Source organism: Maniola jurtina, chromosome 17, assembly GCF_905333055.1.
Source record: "Maniola jurtina chromosome 17, ilManJurt1.1, whole genome shotgun sequence".
Classification (NCBI taxonomy): domain Eukaryota; kingdom Metazoa; phylum Arthropoda; class Insecta; order Lepidoptera; family Nymphalidae; genus Maniola; species Maniola jurtina.
The window spans coordinates 852,791-875,606 of record NC_060045.1 but is presented as its reverse complement, the minus strand read 5'-3'; the positions used below and the strand labels follow the sequence as shown (position 1 = coordinate 875,606).

At 38.5% G+C, this 22,816-nt stretch overlaps 1 protein-coding gene across 9 annotated transcripts; it reads right to left on the bottom strand.

Annotated features, from left to right (window-relative positions):
* Positions 1 to 167: 167 nt before the first annotated feature.
* LOC123873661 (SET domain-containing protein SmydA-8) lies at positions 168 to 22,620 on the bottom strand. Of its 9 annotated transcripts, XM_045918621.1 has the most exons (12): positions 22,281 to 22,620; positions 14,209 to 14,258; positions 7,138 to 7,286; positions 6,065 to 6,202; positions 5,484 to 5,645; positions 4,477 to 4,666; positions 3,818 to 4,018; positions 2,409 to 2,635; positions 2,031 to 2,290; positions 1,623 to 1,726; positions 908 to 1,078; positions 168 to 721 (listed from the first exon to the last, which is right to left on the bottom strand). In XM_045918621.1, the coding sequence occupies exons 1-11, from the start codon at positions 22,318 to 22,320 to the stop codon at positions 938 to 940; spliced, it is 1,662 nt and encodes a 553-aa protein (XP_045774577.1). In that variant the 5' UTR covers positions 22,321 to 22,620; the 3' UTR covers positions 168 to 721; positions 908 to 937. The 9 variants fall into 9 exon arrangements, with proteins under 9 accessions (XP_045774577.1, XP_045774575.1, XP_045774578.1 ...); XM_045918619.1 differs by having other exon boundaries at positions 168 to 1,078; XM_045918622.1 differs by having other exon boundaries at positions 168 to 1,078; positions 7,138 to 7,283; positions 22,281 to 22,618.
* Between the last annotated feature and the right edge of the window lie 196 nt (positions 22,621 to 22,816).

Here is a 22,816-nt window from a genome sequence, read left to right as displayed (position 1 = left end):
ATCTTATCAGTTCGATTAGTTGCAGGAGAGACAGCAATGTGAAACGATGAAAATATAATATTATTATTTCCTTTAAAAGTGGGATTTTTTAAATAAAACAAAAAACATTTTACGTAAATATAGATTTATTAAATTAACTATTCATTGTAATTTAGTAATTATTAGGTATAAACATAATATTACCAGGTAGGTATAGGTACTTATATTTTTTAAAATTTGATTATTTTAATAATACATCCAACTTTATGTGTTGTATTTTTTTGAAAGTTTTTTTATTCCTTTGATATAATTTCAATGTCTTTTTCTAGGAATGAATTATACATAATATACAATGTAAGTAGGTACAAAAATTTAAGTAAAAGGTACATATTATATTATTAATTAATTACATGGTTGCCATTTCAGTTATTTTTAATTTAATGATGATTAGGATTATACAGCCGACGATATTAGTTAGCTCTCTTGTAACTTTTTAAGTTAACGTTAACCAAGCCGTAAATTACGTAAACTAGTCTAATAATAATCGAACTACTGTTGAGACGTAAATCAATCGTTAATTAAGGAGATTAATATTAACAATGGAAAAAAGACATTTCCAACAATTTTACAGATTAACGCATAGTAAGCGTAGCGTAAGCGTAACTTAAAGAATATTTTTCAGGGCCTAGAAACCCGTTAGCTACATCGACTATCGACGCCATAAAGTTACATTGTACACACCCTGGCAGTGGCGGGGATAAGTTTTGAAGCCAGGGTAGGCGTTACTTATTTAAATTACACCTACCAATTTTCATCGTGACCGTCAATAAGACTGTCACGATGAAAAATGAGCACGAAGCTATTTAAACTTGGCTAAGCAGTGCTTTTGTGCCCCTATGAACTGCACTGCACGCCACTGCACCCTGGCCTATACACTAGAAATGTACATGGTCATAGTTCAGGAGATCTTGCCGATGATTTGCTCCCACGTTTTGATCTTGCGCAGCGCGTCTGATGCCGCCGACGCCATCAGCCCCTCAGGCGTATGACGCGGCTCGAAGCTCAGGATTAGAGCCGACTGGGTCAGGTAGCTTACGATCTGCAAATAACATTTTTTGTCATCAAAATAATCTATGCTGCGGTGCCTCCGTGGCACAGTGGTGACCACTGTGGTCAGAGTTCGATTTGTTGTGATAGCCTAGTTAATTAGTGTAAGTCGGGGGTTCGATCCCGGGCACACAATTTTCAGAAAATTACCAATGCGAGTTTTAACTATTAAGTACCAGTTGCTTTAACGGTGAAGGAAACCATCATGAGAAAACCTATTTGTACCAGAAAGATGTAACAATAAAGAGAAAAAGAAAGAAAAAGTGAACAGGGAAGCATTTAATATCTCTCTATGTAAGAGATCTCTACCAGTTATCCTTGGCAGTGGGAGAGGTTGTAAAGGGAGTAAAATAGGTACAACGAAGCTACCTACAAACCTACATACCTGAGAGCACACTTCTCCTCTAAGAATAAGAAGGGTTTAGACGTAGTCTACCAAGTGCAGATTGGCAGACTTCACACACTTTTGAGAACATTATGGAGAACTGTCAGGTATGCGGGTAGGTGGTGATGAAAGAAAAGTTTGCTCCAATTACCTCTTTTAGACGATTCCGTAGGTTCTCCTTTGAAATAGCATTTCTTTCAAAGTCCCTCGTTGTCAGGACCATGAGAGGCGCATGCAATTCATACAAAGTAATACCTGGAACAAGTTAACTCACATTATGATCATGAACACCGTTGGAATGTAAATGAAATGCCTCATGATTGTTCTAACAATTTAAAATAGCAATTTCACGAATGGTACTATTTGCTAATAAAAAGAGTAGGCACAAATAGAGAAGTGAAAATTAGTTAAGCGGATGGGCCATGAAAAGCTAGCAGACAGACAGACATACTATCGCATTTATAATATAATAAGTTTGGATGTCTACCAGTAACCTATGTTAGTGGGGTAAGTTTAGGAAGAAGAAGAATTGGTACAACAAAGATAGAAGGTGTTTTACCTCGTAATCTAGAATATCCCGGCTCAATCAAATCAAACACTTTCATCAAATCCCTGCAGATCTCCACTTTCCTGTGAAGCTTCTCCTCCGGCATCTCATGTATCATGTAGTCAGTCACCTTCCCATACAGCTGGCTTAAGGAATGCTTAGCGGACAGGCAGAGGTAGTGGCTATCTTGTAAAACATTGCGGTATTTCGTCAGGAAGTTTTCAAAGCCTTGGACATCGTTGGCGTCTATTTGTTCAAACTCATCGGTTAACCTGAAAGAATTAAGAGTTGTTTCAGTATCAAAAGGTAAAGTTTATTGAAATAAGGGTTCTTTTTTCATTTTGAGGTATGGAACCCTAAAACACCAAACACCAACCTCTCAATACTCACTTCTTGATCAAAATTTGTACAGCAACAGCGGGCATTTCATAAGGACAATTTTCACACTGCCAAGGAGCAGCAGCAGTTAGCGGTGCACTGCTCAGAACTCTTCCACTGCATCGTGGGCAGCGGAACGCACTGGCATAAGTGCCTAACTCAGTTGGATCTGAGCAGCGCTTGCAAGCGCACTCGAAGAATTTACTTAGCCTTAGATGCTCTCGACGTCTTAGTGTACCCTGGTGAAGGAAGAAATGGCGTTTTAGATCACGTGCTCTGCTCATTTTGAACAATTGTTTCAAGCAATTAAATATCACTTGCTTTAATGGTGAAGGAAAACATCGTGACTCGTGAGGAAACCATTATGCCTGAGAGTTTTTTTTGTTATAAAAGAATATCAGCCATGCTAATCATGACTAATACTCCTCTTTCCCCTCCAATTAAGCTTAAAGCTTGTGCCAGGAGTGGGTACGACAATAGTGAAACGCGTGGGGTTTGAACCGCCGACCTTGCGGAATTCAGTCCGCTCCTCAACCGTTGAGCTATCGAGGCTCCACATTGGACCATGACCCAAGCCCTTTTCATTCTAAGAAGAGATCCGTGCTCAGTAGTCGTTCGGCGATGGATTAATGAATAATCATCATCAGATAATGCTCATTTAATTTTGTAGAAGAATAATTCTGAGTGTTACTTTTATGTTGACGTTAATGGTTAACTGTACGTTCATCATCATCATCTACCCGTCACTGGTCCACTACTGAGCACGGGTATCCTCTCAGAATAAGAAGGAGAGAAAAATATCTTGTTTGCTCAAAACTTATTTAAAACATATGAAATTCTCTGCACGAATGAAGCGTGGTTTAAAATAAAACACTCTTATGAGCTCTCAGTTTAGCATAAGTGGACAGATGGACTGAGAGTCGTTGTGTATATACAGAAATATCTCGTAAGAAGATAAGATGGCTCCTTTAGAATTTCACTTTAGAACCTCAGTTTCTATGACTGACAAGCATGTTATTTCCGCGATTTCTTTGGTGTGGGATTTCTCAAAATCAAAATCTTTCTTTATGCGGCGGTCTACATCATAGAAAGAATCTACCTACATACAAAATCACAAATTTCAATATAATTAATTAGTTAGTCAGTAGAGCACTAGATTTTGAGAACTTAGCTTTTCCTATGAATATAAGTATTTTCAATTCGATAGGGATAGATTTTAAACTGAAGTCTTAGTTACGCAATTAGGAGAGTAACGCAGTCTAAGATGAACACAGACTTACTTGGAAGGGCTACGATAATAATTTATTAATCTTGCACCCTTAATCGTTTCCTGTGCAGCATCATATTATATGCGAATCTCTTGCCCAGTAACCGGTAACATAAAAGTTAGAACTTTTAGTGCAAATAAAGTAATCTTTCACCTGTAAAGTGTAAGCGTAGCACAGAGTGATGATGTCTCCAGGCGCGTGCGGAACTGCGGCGCGTACGGTCAGCGTGCGTGCGGGTGCACGTTCCGCGTCCGTGTGCGTCGTGGACGGCGTGCAGTCGTGTGCGAGGAGAAACGCTGCGTCGTACAGCGCACGGGCATTAGCACCAGTGCCACCCACTTCGAAAGCGTTTACCTAATATGCGATTTATTGTACTTTATACACATCCTTATCAAGCTAATATAATTATTAAGTAGGAAAGAAATAATGAAAGGAACATATTAAAAAAAACGGTTTACTTTCAAAATATAACTAATTAAATAAGTACTTGAGATGTGATCCTCAAAATAGTCTTCACTCAGAATATCCTGTATCTGTTAGGATACAGCGTGTTAATCCATACTAATATTTTAAATGTGAAAATCTGCTATCTGTCACCTTTTCACGATCCATCCATCCATGAAATTTAATACAGAGATAGCTTGATATTAGAAAGTGACACATTTTTTCTACTAATATTTTTGTAATAAAAACACCCGCTTGAATTTAAGGGCTAGTTTACGTACTTATTCACATAATATGTTACTGGATGCTATTTTATTTGATCAGGCGCTTAATAATTTTGTCGTGTTTAAGTGTTTAGTTAATCTTACCTCCAAAATACCGCAGACAGTGTGCACCTCATCCTCGTCATACTCTAGGTTCCAGCTCTTGAGCCTCTGCACCACGTTTCTGTCATTCATGGGAAAGATGTCGCCTCTTTCACGACGGACACTGTTGTGAGCTTCCATTGCTGAGACGGCTGCCCATTTGTCTGGATCCGCTTTCTTTAGTAATAGACATCTGTGTATTAAAAAACATATTTAAATAGGTACGCTTTCATACACAGTCATTTTTCTTTCCGTTTCATCACAAAATGTGTAAGTTTTTTTTAAAGAATATTCCCCCCTTTCCCCTCCAATTAAGCGTAAAGCTTGTGCCAGGAGTGGGTACGACAATAGTTTAACGGGTGGGGTTTGAACCGCCGACGTTTCGGAATTCAGTCCGCTCCTCAACCGTTGAGCTATCGAGTTACTCATTTATATCCAAAAATTGCGGGTCCGCCAGGGCTTGAACCTGCATACAATCCAAAGGGAAGCATGTCTAATTCCTGCTGGTTCCGCAATTATGATTTGAAGTTTTAATTAAAAAAAAATTTCGAAATTTTCTTCAAGATAAGGTAAAAATTTTAACAAATTATAAGACACTAGGGACCCGCCCCGGATTTGCACGGGTAGCTTATAAAAATTTTCGTTTAGGGATCTCTAATTTTTTTGAAAATAAAACATAGCATAATCAGTTACTCAGCAATAATATACCTATAGCTTTCTACTGGTGAAAGAATTTTCAAAATCAGTTCAATAGTTCCAGAGATTCCTTCCTTCAAACAAACTCACAAACTCGTATAATATTAGTATAAATATACAAACTAGTCTAAAAGTGTAAAAATTACAAGCTAACACTAATTACTAGTCACAGCAAAATATTGAAAAAATAATCTGTTTATAAATAAACTAGGTTCCACTACACCTACTTGGTGCGTCCCGTTCTCTCTCGCAAACAAAGAATCTCAGGTAAATGTTTAGACTTTGGAAGCGGTCCGTTTAAAGGCTCTGCTTACCGTAGAGGCATAAGGGCTTGATAGGAATCCTTCAAGTCTTCAAGCCTGCTGTAGTCGGGTGGCACAGACTTCAGTGTGTCGCATTCGTACGTGGAGTGGCCGGTGTATCGGCCCACTCCGAAACACTTGCTGCTGCAGAGCGGCCATTTGCAGCCTGTGCATCTACAAAACATTGATTAAGTTTAGCAAAATTAGCGATAAGGCCGCCTTTTGTATCTTCCCTCTGTCTGTGTTTTGTATTCTTTAATGTAATCCTTCTTGTGGTTGTGCAAATAAAGTGTATTTATTATTATTATTATTATGTACAGTCATCATCATCATGATCAACCCATCGCCGGCCCACTACTGAGCACGGGTCTCCTGTCAGAAGCGAAGGGTTTCACCACCCTGGCCAAATACGGATTGGCAGACTTCACACTTCTTTGAGAACATTATGGAGATCTCTTAGGTATGCAGGTTTTCTCACGATGTTATCCTCATCGTAAAGAAAATGATATTCGCACATAACTTTCTGCGCAGGTACAACAGTGTAGCTTAAAAAAGTGATAGTACTGTAAGTACTTAAATCTGGAGTGACTCACTTGGTCAAGTTGCCTTCGTCCAGTTCGCGGTAGCAACCCAAACAGATGAGCGCGCAGCCAGAGCAAGGGCCCACGGCAAGCGCGGGCGCCTCTATGATCACTTCGCCTGGTTTTATATCCTTGGTAGCCGCTATGTACCTGTAGTGCAAAAAGTTTTATTATCGAAATGCCGATTAAGGTTTTAAAATCCCATGGGGATTTTTTTGATTTTTCAGAATACAAAGTAGCTGCTACGATTTAAATTTTCAAAATAACATAGGTATTCGAAGCTATGATAGCTTATGTGATATGTAATAGATAGTGTGTGTGTGTGTGTGTGTATATGTATGTGTGTGTGTGGGTGCGTGTGTGTGTGGGTGCGTGTGTGTGTGTGTGCGTGTGTGTGCGTGTGTGATAGTTCTGGTTACACCCTGTATAGATAGATGAACGCGTAGGTATAGGTAATAAGTAGGTAGGTATACACTTAAGATCTTTATTTAGTGCTCTGGTCTTAACTCTCAGCCGCATCGTATTATCTCGATGTGTTTTGATGGAACTTGGCACAATGACAAATAGTAACCACTTATGAGAATACCCATCATCATCGAGGTAAATAAACAATAATGGCTGAATTACCATCGCCTATGTTAATACCTACCCATCTATATGGGTTACCTTTGGTTGCTTTAAATTTCTTCGGCCTTATTGGATGTTTATGGTTTTTAGCCATGGAATTGAAATTTCTAATAGATGCCTACGCCATGGAAAAAACAATGAACCTAGTTAATAAGCACCTTAGGACTCCAATGACTACCTATCGTTTTTTCGAACTATGTGCCCAATCCTTTGCCTCTTCAGCATATTTTCAGACAGACAGACAGACATGACAAATCTATAAGGGTTCCGTTTTTTGCCATTTGGCTACGGAACCCTAAAATGTTAGTAATTAGTATAGACTACATTAACTCTTGTAGACATAATATTATATTCGGTAATAAATTAAAACATTTTTTCTTTGTTTGTGGTTATTGAAGTCTGATTTTATTTTATTTTTATTTGAAAAAAACCTATCCGTTTATGGGTTGACGACTTACCTCCCCATAACATCAGAATGCTTGATCTCGTAACATAGCTCCTTCTTCGGCTTTGCCTCACTCTCCGCCTCAGCTTCCTTGCCGTCTTCGGATCCCGCCTCGATGATGTTCTCCTTATTGCGGCCATCGTTCCGGCCGCGCCTTTTCTGCTAGGAAACAGAATATTTATAAATAAATACTTTATAAACAAACAGAAAAGTGTACATTCCTGGTGGTAGAGTGAATAGGCAACTTCTAGGCAAGCGCGTTTTATCTTAGGCTGCATCATCACTTGCTAGCAGGTCTGATTGCAGCCAAGCGCTAGTCTTTTAATTTAAAAAAAAACGCTCGGTGGGGCGCATTGAATCGCACACACATTAAAAAAATCCAAAATCCTCGACACAAAAGTCCTCTAAAATGTAATATAGTTGGTCCTAGATATTTAACTTTTTAACTTTTCGTAACTAAATCACTTTTAATTCGGGAGTCGTAGCACATAATACATAATCTCGTAGGCGCGTAGGCTCGTAGTCCTAAAATCACTTTCGCACAGCAAATACCTGTTTTTTTTTTTAAATTCTGAATTTTCTTTGGGATCTTATAATCACTATACTTTTAAAGAAGTGCAATTACTTAGATTTGAAATTGATATTAATCAAACTGTAACTTTAAAAAAAACTATCCTACCTATTAGGAAACTAAGTGAAGGGACTGCAAAGCTTACACAAGAAACGCATCCCAGCATTTACACAATACGAAATGAGAATTTTTGTGAGTGGTTCGCTCTTCGCGAGATCTAAGACAACTATGACGTATCATAACAGATAGTACAATATGTTATATGAATGAATAGTTTTAGTTTTGTAGGCGGTGAGTGCCTAGTGCAAAGATATATAAACGAAACATTAATCACAGATAGGACTATGCAACGGATATTATAGTTCGCGACAGGTTGACATGGCAATCAGGGTGGAGAGTGGAGACGCTCCGCACAGTTCCCGCGCTAACCCCGTGCGGAATAGCGCGGGCCCTGTGTGGGTGTGCGGGGCGTCCATCCGCCTCATACCCAGATTGCCATGTCGACCTGTTGCGAACTATACTAGACAACTAAAAAAATTTAAAAAACACGACTTCCCTGGCAAAAAATGAACTAAAAAGTTAAAATTTTCACATTTGAAAAGAACACCATACAGCCGCCATATTGAATATTTGCGAAAAATTTATAGCTAGTGTCAATCGGGATAATATTGTAAGGATTCTAACGATAATCCATACATCCAAATCTGTTAAGACATTTATAAGTTATGGTGGAAACTCACATACAATAGATTTATACATACATAAACCCTGAAAACAATACAGTCCTTTTTTCTGGCAGTTGTGTAAAAGTGGCCATTTAGCTACTTTTCCGAAGTTGGTACTCAATTATTAACCTCTTTCTTCTTCTGGACTCGGAAGGTACCATTAAGTTATCTGTGGTTCAAATCGTAGGTAGGTACATCGGTATTCCGCTTGCCTGTAACCTGGTATGAATAGCTTAAATATCTTTGGTACAGTGTGTGTATTTCTGTTGGCCACTTGACTCGGTATGTTAGTGCCACAGCTCCGGCTGCCACTCGCCTTTTGTGAACGGCCGTGAAACAGAGGTTAAGGTTGGTACTGCTTCATCCTCCGGATTCGGCAAATGATTCGAGTTCGGGCAAAGCATAATGGCGAAAACCGAACTATATTGCCTGGGACATACGATCCAGCTAGGTATCAATCCAGGTGGAGCCACCCCACTGCAGGTACGCTGTAACGCTGTAGCGACCTGTAGGATCTACGGAGCATTCTCAATCGAAACTACTTAGGTGGCTACTTTATACTGTTTCCTGATGATCGGCAAACACAGCAGATGGCTTGCCTGCCAATCGGAACGCTCCAAAGCGTTGGCAAGCATGCGCAAACAGCCGTCCACACGCTTGCTGTTTGCTGTTTGTCACAAGCATTTAGCGGCTCCATTACAAGATGGGTCTACCAGTTGAACCAGAACCGGTTTGCATTCGGACATTCCAGAAAAACGATTGGTCCAATCAACGGCGGATCCAGGGGGGGGGTCATGGGGGTCATGACCCCCCCCTGAGCTGGTTCCAGGACTTAGGTGGACCACTAATTGAACATAATAATTTTATTTATATATTTTGTCACCATACAGATTTTATGTAACTACATACCTTCAATATTTAATTAATTTTTATATAATATAATAACTTTGTATGATGGCAAACGTTTGGGAACGAACGCATCGAAAATTTGAATTTTACCGTACCACACTTGCGCGCGCTTGTCGACTACTTAGTACGTAACGTCTAGCTAGACCTAACCTCAATCGGAACGAATAAACTTCAACATAATATCTTAACATAGTTAGTTCTAAGTTAAAAAACTAAAATTTCTTTCTACCTATACCTAATGAGTGTACCATGTAACTATACCGTAATAAATAATATAAAAATAAAATAAGTATTCTTAAAAATTGTTGCTGCAAATTCATTAATTACAAGAAATGATAAGTAATCAGTTCCTCATTATTCCAGTGCGTGCGTTTTAACTTAAATGTTATTATTGTTAACATGGCCGTAGCCAAAATAAATTGTTTTCAAAATGCATAATATACTAGTTAGTTCTCGAATTTACAAGTTTTTTATAAATCTATCAATAAATTTGCGCTCGCTTCGCTCGCGTTTATATTGTGTTAGTTTATTTATTTATTTTATTTATTGATTATATAGTTGATTACCGGAACTTCGTTCAAACCCCGTGGAATCTCAGTTTTTTTGGGATAAAATACCTAGGTATACAATGCAAGGTACCACTGAATAGTACCAAATTTTACCTAAAAAGATAAGCCCTGAAAAGTACTTTCACTAATATTATTTCGTAAATACAATTAATAAAAATTTCGCGCTCGCTTCGCTCGCGCTTTTATTCTATTAGTTGTTTTTGTAGTAGTTACCCGGAACTTCGTGCGCATGAGATTACATTTTTGAATATCCCTAGAAAATCTTTATTTTTCATGAGAAAAGTAGAGTGAGGTGCTTTAAAACATAGGTAACATTTTTTATGGCTGAGCTCGTTCATCTCTCGCTTTTTTATCTGTAACAGAAAAATAACGCTCGCTGCGCTCGCGCTCATATTTTTTGTTGCATTCTATCTTGTTCAAATCTTCAATGAATCTTGGTCAAATTGAAAGGTAAAATTCCACTAAGCAACTAGGTATTCACCCCGTCAAGTCGAGTAGAAGATTTTTTCTCCGGATAACCCCCCCCCTCCAAACAAATCCCATAGGTAGATCTGTAGGTACCTACTCACTGAAAGAATGCTGCGTGACTTATGTACCTACTTTTTAATTGTCTCTATTGTTATCAAAATTAAATTATTAGTTCTTGACTTGACCACGACTATGTGACCCCCTCCTGGCGCCAAAGCTGGATCCGCCCTTGGGTCCAATCGGGTTTTTCAAAATCTTATGCGTGAGTGAACATATTCGTCGAAAGAAGCTTAGGAAATAGTAATACATCATCTACTTACTCTCAATTTCCAATGTTCACGTTATCCCCGAGCTCGAGCGAGTTCTATTGATAGCCGCGTAATGTTCTTGGCAAGCATTTAACCACGGTTTTTAAATACTAAACGACACTACCATTGTTCTCATCCGCCCGTCTTTTGGAATCGGTTCAAATGCTTTTAATTTCATTTATTATTTGATGCGAGTTATTTTGCTTTACATCAGAATTGCGCATGACTACAATTTCGACTATTGCTGATCGGATTGTTTCTATGCTGACTGGAATGAACTATTTCAGTTTGAATATACTTCGTAGGCCCTACTGGCTGCTACAGCGTCACCAAGCGGGGTGGTGAGAGTGATCGTCGCCTGTAGGTGAGCCCTAAGACTCGAAGAAATAATTGGAGAGGTCGGGGCTGCAACGTCCTCCTCAAGCCGCCTTCTGTGAGGCTCATTACACGGCCTAGGATGACGTTAGGATGATGGGTTGGTTGGACTGGTTAGTCCGTACGACCCCGAGGCCGTAGCGTGAGTCCACGTCTGGGTGACGTCAAAAATCTTCTTAGAGTTCTATAAGTTCTTAAGTAAATATGGGTTGCTTGCAAGAGATTACTGTAGTGAAAAGGTATCCCTTTGTTTTCAAGGGATTCGTTGTAATGTTATGGTTAACAATAAAAACGTTTTAACCAAGTTAAAGATAGATTTGTAGCATTTAAACAATAACGCTCTGAACTGGTTACAAAGAATGGAAAATAATGAAGATGAATGTCAGCAATTCATTGTGATGACAGACGATCGATGTGACATGATGTTCGACATACAGCTCACCAGTGTAAGCCAAGTCTATATCCTAGCTTGTCTCGCTGTTGCATGACAGAGCAGGAATGAAGTTATGAGGGAGGCTGTTCCACAGGTTCCACATAACCTTACGATCTCATCTCCACTGGTATAGATAGACTAGGGTTAGCAATCAAATACAATATTTTACATGGCAAATTGAAATAACTTTTGTAATGCCTTTTCTTAGCACAATGTTGTGCCATTGAATTATACAGTCGAAGATTATGTACTTAAATGATAAAAGAGCGTGGTTTGACCTGCAGCTCGCTCCAGCAATGCGCGGGACTTCAATTACTTTTATACATGGCATAATATTGTATATCAAATCTTTGAAAAGAGCAACCGCAGAGTTTCTAGCTGGTTCTTCTAGGTAGGAAAGGCATTCCGAACCAGTGATAAGATGCTCTTGACGATTCAAAAGTGTTTGTAAAAGTCTAATTGAATAAAAATATTTTAAATTCTGTTTTTTTTTTTAATTATGTACTAACACTAGTTCGTGCAGTGCAGATAATTTATTTTCATCCCGTTAACTGATAGGTATGTCCACTGATTCGCGCTAAACATCTTCCGTCGTATCCGTCAATACGCGACACAGGCGACGTGCGGGCGACGAAAACAGGCCATCGTCACATTTTAAAACATCTTTTATCTAAGGTGAAGTGGAAAACAATGCACGCAGATACACAAACCAACTCTAGGAAGGAGAAGAGAAATAGAAAGAAAGTATTTTAAAAATTATTGACAGTCCAAAATTGTACAATTTAAATGTACAACTATTGTGAAAATGCTTTGACTTCGAAAGTTTTTTCAAATAAATTTTTATGCACTAAGCGCTTATGGGATCGTCAAAAGAATCTACTACTGCACTGATTCGGAACGCCTTTCCTAGCGAGTTCAAGAAACAGCAAGAAACTCGGCGGTTGCTCTTTTCAAAAGATGAGAAGACACTAGTTACTTAAAATACCTACTGATAATACTATAGACTTACGAATTCGCTACTAAAATGGATAATACATATTTGAGCAAAATCGATTGTCTAATGCTGTGTTTGCTTGATTGTCTGTAACGTTTACGTTTTGCGAACTAATTAATTTTGGCCATGGACGCGATTTTGGCATGTTGATTTGAAGAATATCTTTTCAGCGTTCCTACTCAAGGTAGGTTTTGAAGAATAGGTATTGTGATAAATCTAAATCCTCCAACGTAAGCTCAAATTAATTTACGCTTTACCACAGATGACAGAATATAACATCAAAGGTACCAACAATTGGCTTTACCTACTCTTTGAAGGCCATTTCGTTGGTAATGAACTACAAACCTACTAAATTAATAAACTGTTTGACTAATTACTCTACCCAGACTAATTCGCAAATTATTCATGGATCTCGAAAATACATTAAATTGTTGTGCACTGAATATGAAATGCGATTATTTGATGCAAAATTATCTTTGCGGGTGCCAGCATCTACTGCTTGCCAAAATATGGAAATAGATGAACTTGCTGTCTCAACCAAGGGCTAAGGACGATATCAAGTGGATACTCCAACATGTCTATTTTGCTGCTGTTATGACTTCATGTATCAGGTTATCATCAATTCATCGGTTGCTCACTACTAAGAATGGGTCTCTTCTCATAATAAGAAGGGCTTAGACCATAGTTCACCACGCTGGGCAAATATCTATTGGCAGACTTCACAAACAGCCAAAAGTCGTGTTGATAGTTATTATAATGTTTCGAGCCTAGGTAACTCGAAAGTGATTGAAGTAACTAAGCGATGCACTATGTAATTAAATATCACTTGTTTTAGTGGTGAAGGAAAACATCGCGAGGAAACGTGGATGCCTAAGAATTCTCCATATTGTTCTCAAAGGTATGAATGAAGTCTGCCAATCCCCACTTGGCTTCGAAGACTATGGCCAAAACCAAAACCCTTCTCATTCTGAGAGTATATTATTATGAACATTATCTTGTCATCCTACCAATATTTATTTGATCAGACAGGGCTATTTACAAGTTTTCACTATGAGTCATGTTACATTGCATTTATGCAACTGTTTTCATACGACAATGTTGTAACACCAACGTTGCAATGTTGCAATTTAGGTCTCATTAAAAGGAACAAATAGAAATAGCGTTGATAGAGAGCCATCAATTACAGATCAAGTGGTCCTTGCCAACATTTGAAGTCCAGAACTTGCTAGTGTGCCAGTTATAGGTACATATAGGTATCTACTTCTTTGATTTGGCCCGTAATGCACTTCTTATCTAAAATCTTAAGATTGGACTAAATAAAGGTATAGTCTGTACAAAATGAATGACGCGAAATTCAAATTTAAGTTGGTTTTTCGCAATATGTAAACTAATACGACAAACGTAGGCTTCTGGCATTTTAATTGCGCCAATGGCAGTATCATCCTCACAGGTTTATATAAAAATCTTTACTTGAAAGGGTCCAGTTTAAGAAATTAGCTATAGTATCCACTAATTTGTGAGTAACTCATGTCATTATTTTAATAACTAATTTCTTAAACTGAACACTTTATGTAATCCTGTGAAGATGATACTGCCATTGTCGGAATTAGAATGCCATAAGCATACTTTGTCGTATTAGTTTATAAATTGCGAAAAACCAAATTAATTTTGAATTTCGCGGGCAAACCCGTCTCATGCACCTTAAATTACTTTTTCTGAAGATAAAACAAACCTTCTTTTTATGAGATTTCTTGTTCATGATGGACGACGCCCGGCGATGATCTGAAACAATAGAAACCTGATTAGATATTACCTATTCGGATTTTTTATCTTAGGTTACTCACTACGAATAAAATTTAACCTTAACTTAACGTGTTTATGGAAAACACGTGAAAACCACAAAGGTCGAGCTTTCTTAAAAACAGAAAACACATAATATAAGGTACCTATACATACTTAGGCACTGAAACTCTAAGCTAGCCTAGTGCCTATACCTTCTCTAGATTGCTGATTCATCGGAAATTCTCAACAAGAGTATTTCATTGTTTCTCGTGGAAGGACTGGAAAGTTCTCATGTCGATAAGTTCGCGCCAAAATAAATTTACCTGTGTCATATTTTTTACGACACATAATACCTAGTTTACTTAGACCATTTTCTCGTCCATGTTACGGCCGACCGCTGAAAAGTTATAATGCAGGCATGATATCGATGTTCAGTAAACCGATTTAATTATAACCGGTTGGCTCGCTTTTGTTTTATCCCACAATCCCGGATTCCTGCCCGGCGATTTAATTAAACACGACGCCCGAGACAAAAACTGGGCCACCATTTGGGAGATGTTGCGAAATATCGAGTAACACGTTTGGAAGAGGGCATAGCGCTCTCCTTTTGAACGGATGAGGACAAATGTACCAGAAATTCAGCACTGAATTTCACGCACATAAAGAGCAAAATCAAAGAGTTCCCGCGGGATTTTAATGACCTAAGTCCACGCGGAATAATTTAATAATCTTGTATCAGATAGTCAAATAAAATTTTATAAATTATACCTATCAAATGACCCAAATATTCTTTATTTTGCCAATAAGATTTTCCAAAACTTAAATTATCTATTATTTTCGTTTTTACTTTGGTACTCCCAATATTATATATAGGTTTTGAATGGTGAATTTGAGTTGTTGGTATGATGCAAGAGAAAGAAAACATACTAATAGAGCCCGGTGCTTTAAAAGATAGAGATCCTGAAGAGAGCAACATTTACATAAATAAGTTTTCGGATCATTGGTCACGTTCTATGGCAGTGGATAATATTACGTAAGGCGCCTCCCCTCGAGAGAAGACATTGTGTTGCTTTTTGTTACGAAATATATTCAGAATTGTGTGATAAACAAATTAGATCGGGGGAGCCTGTCAAATAATTTGTAGTTCCCATTTTTCACTTCAGCATTTTGACGAGATTAGTCTAAATTGTTAGGAGTATTTTGTATGTTTTTAGGGTTCCGTAGGCCGAATAAACAAACGGAATACTTATAGGATCACTCGTGCATCAGTCTACACAGCTAAGCTGCGAGTCTACTGGACCCTGGACCGATGGCGTTAAGATAAGTAGGTAGTAGATACGTATTGTATGAATTTTTGCAACTCAAACACGGACGTGTGCCTTAGGTGGACAGTAACTGGCCACTTTTTCAACTTTCGTGACGCATACTGTTCGATTGTTTATTTACCGACATAATACAGTTCACACCCGCGATATGTTTATTGCGAGATAAATGACTCAGGGTGTTGTTTCGAAGAAAAATCATAAACACACACAATTTTGTACCTACTTATGAAAATTCCTTTATGCTTATTTTAAAAATATGGTTTTAGTCATATCCGGGACTCAGGGTTGGGTTTGCATCATGCGCGGGATTTGATGTCGCACACCCACTCCCGTGCAATCTGATATGAGTAAACAACATTAAAATTATTTCCATACAAAGTCACCCTTGATCATCATCATGATCAACCCATCGCCGGTTCACTTCTGAGCACGGGTGTCCACTCAGAATGAGAAGGATTTAAGCCACAGTCCACTGCGCTGGCCCAGAATTGGCCATTATTGAGCCTCATTATCAACTGAGAGAAGGCATGCGGGTTTCCCACAATATTTTCCTTTAATAATAATAATTATAGGAGGCCATAATGTTGAAATCTATAGAGTGCACTTTGACTTTCCTTAGACTTAAGTTTCAGTTAAAACGAGACAGATTTATACCAGCGGTATAACGCTGTCTCGTTTTAACAGTGTCTTAAATCTGAGCAATCTAAGTGCGCTCTATAGATCTCAGCCTTAAACAGTCTCCAGAAATCTGTCGCCGCTTTGTAACGGAATTCTATCCCATTTTTGGGATAAGATAGAATGGAATAATTTATTATGCAAGGTAATCTCAAGAGCAGCGTTACCGTAGACAAGCAGACTTGCCTTAGATACCTACGTAGATAATAATTCAAATGAAGCCCTGCTCTGAATGGCTGCCAATATGTAAATAAACCAATTTGCGCCGAAATATGGTCCAATTGCGGCATTCAGCCTGTCAAAACAGTACGATATTGCCATTTGACGGATACCAGCTCGAATCAAACTACGATCGTATGGAGTAAGTGGCTTGATGGCAAGCACGTTGCTTGATTTTACTTGCTCAAGCAACTTGACGGGAACTTTTCTCATAATTGACTGTGCCCAAACGTCGCGTCAAGCAAAAATATAAAATTGCATCAATCACAGGCAAACACGTAAATGCTTAAAACTCGAGCATCAAGCAAGCATTGTAAACAGTCAACATGCTTGGCTCAAGCAAAAATCTACGTGCTTGCCATCAAGCCGCTCGCACTTGGCCGTCTCGGAGGACGGAAACCCCTTAAGTTTAAGCCCTTCTCTTAGGATATTATATTATGTACTACAGAAATGAAATGGCAATCATTCCAAAAAGTAATTTTATTTCAAAAATAAATATGAAGTACTTAAACCTAGGTAACTACCTAATTATTGAAATCAAGCATCTTATTGTACAATATTTGTTAAATATTAGTTTTAAAACCGTCGGATCCAATAAACGCCAACGCACTAGCGATAACCGACACGAAATAACTGTAAGCTTATAAAATATTCTCAAATTAATAACTTTATCTTCCAAGCATGATGTTTTAGTACGTGATCTCGTAAAAAGTTACGATATGCTGATGTGTTTAGAACGCGGAGTCGTATTGGCACATGTGTTCATGGTACATCTTTGTTGTTTAGGTATTATGAACCTAGTTTATGAGTTATGACGCCGTAAAGCGCTTCCCGGCCCTCTGATGTCAGTCCAAGTCCAAAATTACCAAACGTTTCGCAAGAAGACTGAAGATTTTATTAATAACGTATTCTGAGTATCGTGTAAATGTAATCTTTGTTAAGAGATCTTAACATTGGGCCTCAAAAGAAAGCTCAAAATCACTCGGCGGGCGATAGAGAGAGCCATGGAGTTTCTCTATGTGATCAAATCAGAAACGAGGAGATCCGTAGGAGAACCAAAATATCTAACAGACATAACTAAACGAATTGCGAAGCTGAAATGGCAATGGGTAGGGTTTGTAGTTTGAAAAAATCGAATAGACGTGGGGATCCTAAGTTGCTAGATCTGCACACACGTAAAAGTGGGAACAAATTTTATTTTTCTCGATATCTCGTTGACAATTGATACAGTGAATACTAAAACTGTTACTGATATTGACTTTGCTTCATTACAGGCACGAGGAGGACGTCACATAATATAATCAAGCGATTAACCCCAGCACAAAACAATCCAGTGCATTTTGTCCTTGAGGAATTGAACCCCGTGTCTCCTAAGTGGGAGTGATCATCACTACGTCAGCGGGGTCGTCTTAAAGCAGCGCATCGAGCAATTAGGCGTGCAGTGCCAAGATACTGCAGCCTCCGATGCACGTGCACGATTTATGAGCGCGCGCCGACACGTGCTCCGAGACGGGATTACGTGCGGATAGTGACAGACAAACAAACAAATATATCTGTACGCACCTAGCTACTAGCTGATGCCCGCGACTTGTTTTCGATTGTTCAAGTGGGAATAAATCGAAAATTGAATACAATTTCCGATGTTTTCGTTCCAGACCATGCCCTTCGTATACGTAGATTTGACAATCGAACTATCGAACGATTGAACAATCGGCTGTTGATTTTTATTCGATTGTTTATGTGAAGACGAACTATGTCGACAATCGATTGTTCAGTTGTTCGATTCATTCGAATGTTTTTTTTTTGCAACAATCGCCCATTGATAATAATCGGCACGGGTTTATCGTTTATTGAATTACTAGCTGACGCACATACACACACACACACGCACACGCACACGCACACGCACACGCACACGCACACGCACACGCACAGGCACACGCACAGGCACAGGCACACGCACACGCACACGCACACGCACACGCACACGCACACGCGCACACACACACACACACACACACACACACACACACACACACACACACACACACACACACAAACTTTCACCTTTATAATATTAGTGTGATTGTGAGTGATATTCATTTCAAATTCTTCGTAAATAAAACTCACTCACTTTTGCATCGAAGTATGCGCGACAAGTTTCAATTCATACTGAAACACTACTGAAACTAGTCGGTTTTCAATCCCTGTTCACGCGACGCAGTACTAGTAGACTGCTTATTGTCGTGTCGCGTGTTAAGAAGACATGGTGAAACTGTGCTATTTGGTGCCCTAACTCCTGAACCAACCCTGACAAAGGATTTTTTTGTTCACGAAATACTTACACACTTTACACTTATAAATCCTGCACGGCAGATGGATCATGGGGATGGTTCGTCACGCACTAATAGTGATACAATAAAATTACGATCTAGCAATGGTGATGGCGTCTTTAGACTGCGTTTAGTGGAAACGGGGAATTAATTTAGGAGCTATCAAAACATTGAACCAGCGCGCGGGGATTGAAATGTTAAACCAATAAATCGGTTATAGCTAAACTAGCTATCTCACCTAGGGTTGTCACATCATCACTATTACAAAAAAATTAAAAAAAAACCCGGTCAAGTGCGAAATGGACTCGCACACGAAGGGTTCCACATACCATCGTAACTACATGATTTATATTACTTTGTATTTTTTAATTTCTTCTATTTGCATGATGGCCATTTTGATTTTTATTATTTGTTGTTATAGCGGCAATAGAAAATCCCAAAATTTCAACTCTCTACATAATGTTACAATTAATACGATAAAGCCCGCTGACAGACAAACAAACAGACGGACAGACAGCGGAGGCTTAGTTATAGGGTCTCGTTGACACGCTTCGGGGACGAAAGCCCAAGAAGAGGCAGAGGGATCCACTCTGTTCTCACTCTGTCGGCAGTCCTCACTACTTTGAGTGCTATTTTTTAACTCTCGACCCAAAAAGAGGGGCGTTATGTTTGACGTGTGGATCTGTGGATCTGTCTGTGGCATCATAGCTCCTAAACGAATGAACCGATTTTAATTTAGTTTGAAAGGTGGCTTGATCGAGAGTGTTTTTAGCTATAATATAAGAAAATCGGTTGAGTCGTTTGAAAGTTATCATCTCTGTTCTAGTTACTGTAACCTTCACCTGTCAGGGGTGTTATAAATTTTTATTTTACACTTGTTAGTTATTTTACTAAAAATATTCCATAACAAAATATGTAATTGAATTGAATCCAAATTAACTAAGATAACAATGCATTAAAATCCGGCAATCTAGCAGTTTCGTAATTTCGCCTTCAATGTGGGTTTACGTCGAACCGCGGACTAATTTAATAGCTATCAAAACAAACCGATGCTCAAATTGAATCGTTAACCAATAAATCCGTTCTCGTTGCTGTAAATCACGGTTAGGGGTTTCAATGTTCAAAAGGAAGTGTAATGATTTTAGCAGTCTTTGTGTGTATGTATGTATGTATGTTCCACCGTAGCGCCTAAACTACCAGGCCGATTTTGATGAATGAGGTGTCAATTGATTCGGTGTAAAAGTCGAAGGTGTTTAAAAGACGTCCGCCTCCTATTCGGGAGGTCGGGGGTACGCTCCCACCTCTTATTCTTTCTCGGAAATAAATGGTTATTAAAGAAGTCAACATGTTGAAAACTTATCAGATATACTTAAATATGTTAAAAAAACATTTTCGAACACGGTAGGTACCTAAATAGTTAATGTTACAAAAATTCCTTAAAAAATATGGAAACACACCTTAAAATTTAGCACCCAACGTCGGAACAAAGCCTTAAAAGTCACAGAATATTACAAAAAAAAAAAAAACACTGACTTTAATTAAGTAAGTTACTGAATTTAATTAAGTATTTAAAAAAGTTTAAATTGTTGCGAAAATAATGGCGGGAGATTTTCCAAGATGTCCGACACGACCGAATCGCGCGCACAACGGGCCGCTAACTATGCCGTCGCGGGACTTGACACAATAAAGTTTTAAGCATCCCGAAGAAAGACCGCTTCGCAAAGCGTTTTCATGATAACCAAACGATGTCCCGATTTGCGAGACAGTTTGCCGAATTTAAATTGAGATAGGGATGCTCAATACAAAAAAGATTAATATCGATATTATTAGGTATCGAATTATTCAATAAAATATTTGTATAAAGTCCTGGCTCGCTCACCGACTGACTAATTAACGCACCACCCAAGCCCTTGGATCCAGAATTAGGTAAATAGAATGGCCAGATTTTTTGAAATTCCCACGCAATTGGGAATGAAGAAAATTTATAATATTTTCGCCGAGTGAAGCAGCGGGCAGATAATATCGATCTCTATCTAATCCGAAGCATCTTTGGGAAATTGGTTTTGGCGATTATAACCGTCGATTTATGTGGCCTGTTAGATTGAGATTTTAAACCTCTAAAACTACTATTTTGGTGTTCATAAAACTCTCTATTCTTACGGAAAGTAGAAAAACGTGTGGTGTGCCTATTCTGTTTCTTAGTTTTTATTTTTCATCAGAGAATTACTCCTACTTACAATGCTCGACGCTCATATCAACAAATCATCGATATAATATTACGTTAATGCGTTGTAAACATCGAGAGAACATCACATCGAACAAAACATTGATCGTTTTTTTAACAACTCTAATTTGGCAAACGAAATCTGCCAACAGCCAAACGTTTGAAATGTCTGAAGACATTTGCCTTTCACGATTTTCTTTTCGAAATGATGCCAACAAAACGTTATCTTTCAATTTCAGGTCTCGGGAGCATGGTTGTTTACAACGTAAATCCTAGCTGCAAAATATATTTAAAGTAAAGAATAGAACAGAAAACTTTTACAAGTGCTTTTGAATCGTCAAAACAAGTAACACCCAGATAAGTGAAGGTTACAGTAACTAGAAAAAAAGCTGATAACTTTCAAACGGCTGAACCGATTTTCCTGGATTATAGCTAAGAACACTCTCGATCAAGCCACCTTTCAAACAATAATTAAAATCGGTACATATTAGTTTAGGAGCTACGATGGCACAGACAGATACACAGATACACACGTCAAACTTATAACACCCCTCTTTTTTGGTCGGGGGTTAATAATTTACCACGAAGAGCTTGAACAATTAATGCAGACCAAGATAAAGATACCTAGGCAACTAGGTTCGCCCACGGCGAAGTTTTGTAGCAATATAGAGTACCTTGAACGCGATTCTCCATCGCAACAGTCATATAGCGATACAGAATCGTGGGCAAACGTTTGAGACCCGTGCTCAGTAGTGAGCTGGCGATAGGTTGATCACGATGATGTGATGATTAACAGCTTAGTAGGTACATAATAATTCAATGTGATTTATACTGCTGGTTTTCGGTGGACCATCTCCTGGATCCAAAGTGGTTTTCTCTTCCAGATTGCGTCGCATATACGTATTATAAGTTAGTGGCTATGATCTACATCAATCTAGTGAGACGTTTAGAAGACGATGAGATCCGAGACGCTCCGAAATAGCCATTTTAATGACCCTGCTTTGTTTATGATTGTTCCTGCCTCGACGGATTCGCTGCGAGACACCGAGATAAATATATACCCGTCTGATCACAGGAATTTTTACTGTCAAAGATAACAATAGCGTACGCTTGGACAGGAATTTAAAGGTGTTTACACACTAGTCTGTCAATTTTACTGGCATCTATAGTACGCGGGTAATGGCGCAGAGGGCGTCCCCACCCGATTGCCATTTCAACCTGTCGCGCACTATACTTAGATACTCACCACTCAAACACTCCGTTTCAGGTACAGTTAATTCACTCATTGAAGAAACAATAATATTGTTACGTTATCCACGTAGATTTATTTAAAAAATATTAGGTATCTGGGTAGTTGTTAAGATACGCCTTAATATTAACTTAAAGCTATAATTTAACATAGCACATCCGATCGTCAGTCTGCAAGTGAAGTGTCGAGTAGAAAAAAGATGCTATTTAAAGACTCCCTACATAAAGAGTTAGTTAAGACATGAAGCCCTACGCTTGTTACATGAGAGATAATCTCTAGTTTCTTCACAGTCAACATTGTTATTAAGTCTCTATAAGTATATGCATAAAAAGTTACATAAATTAACTCAGGTGCCTATTGTTCAGTTTAGGTCATAGTCGTCAACCAATAGACACACTCAGCTGGTCATTTTTTTTTAATTCAGTTACAAGTTACAACAATTTCACTACAATACTTCACTACACCTTCACTACAATTCCTTGACTACAATTTCAGCTGATGGTAAGTGATGATGTGGTCTAAGATGGAAGCGG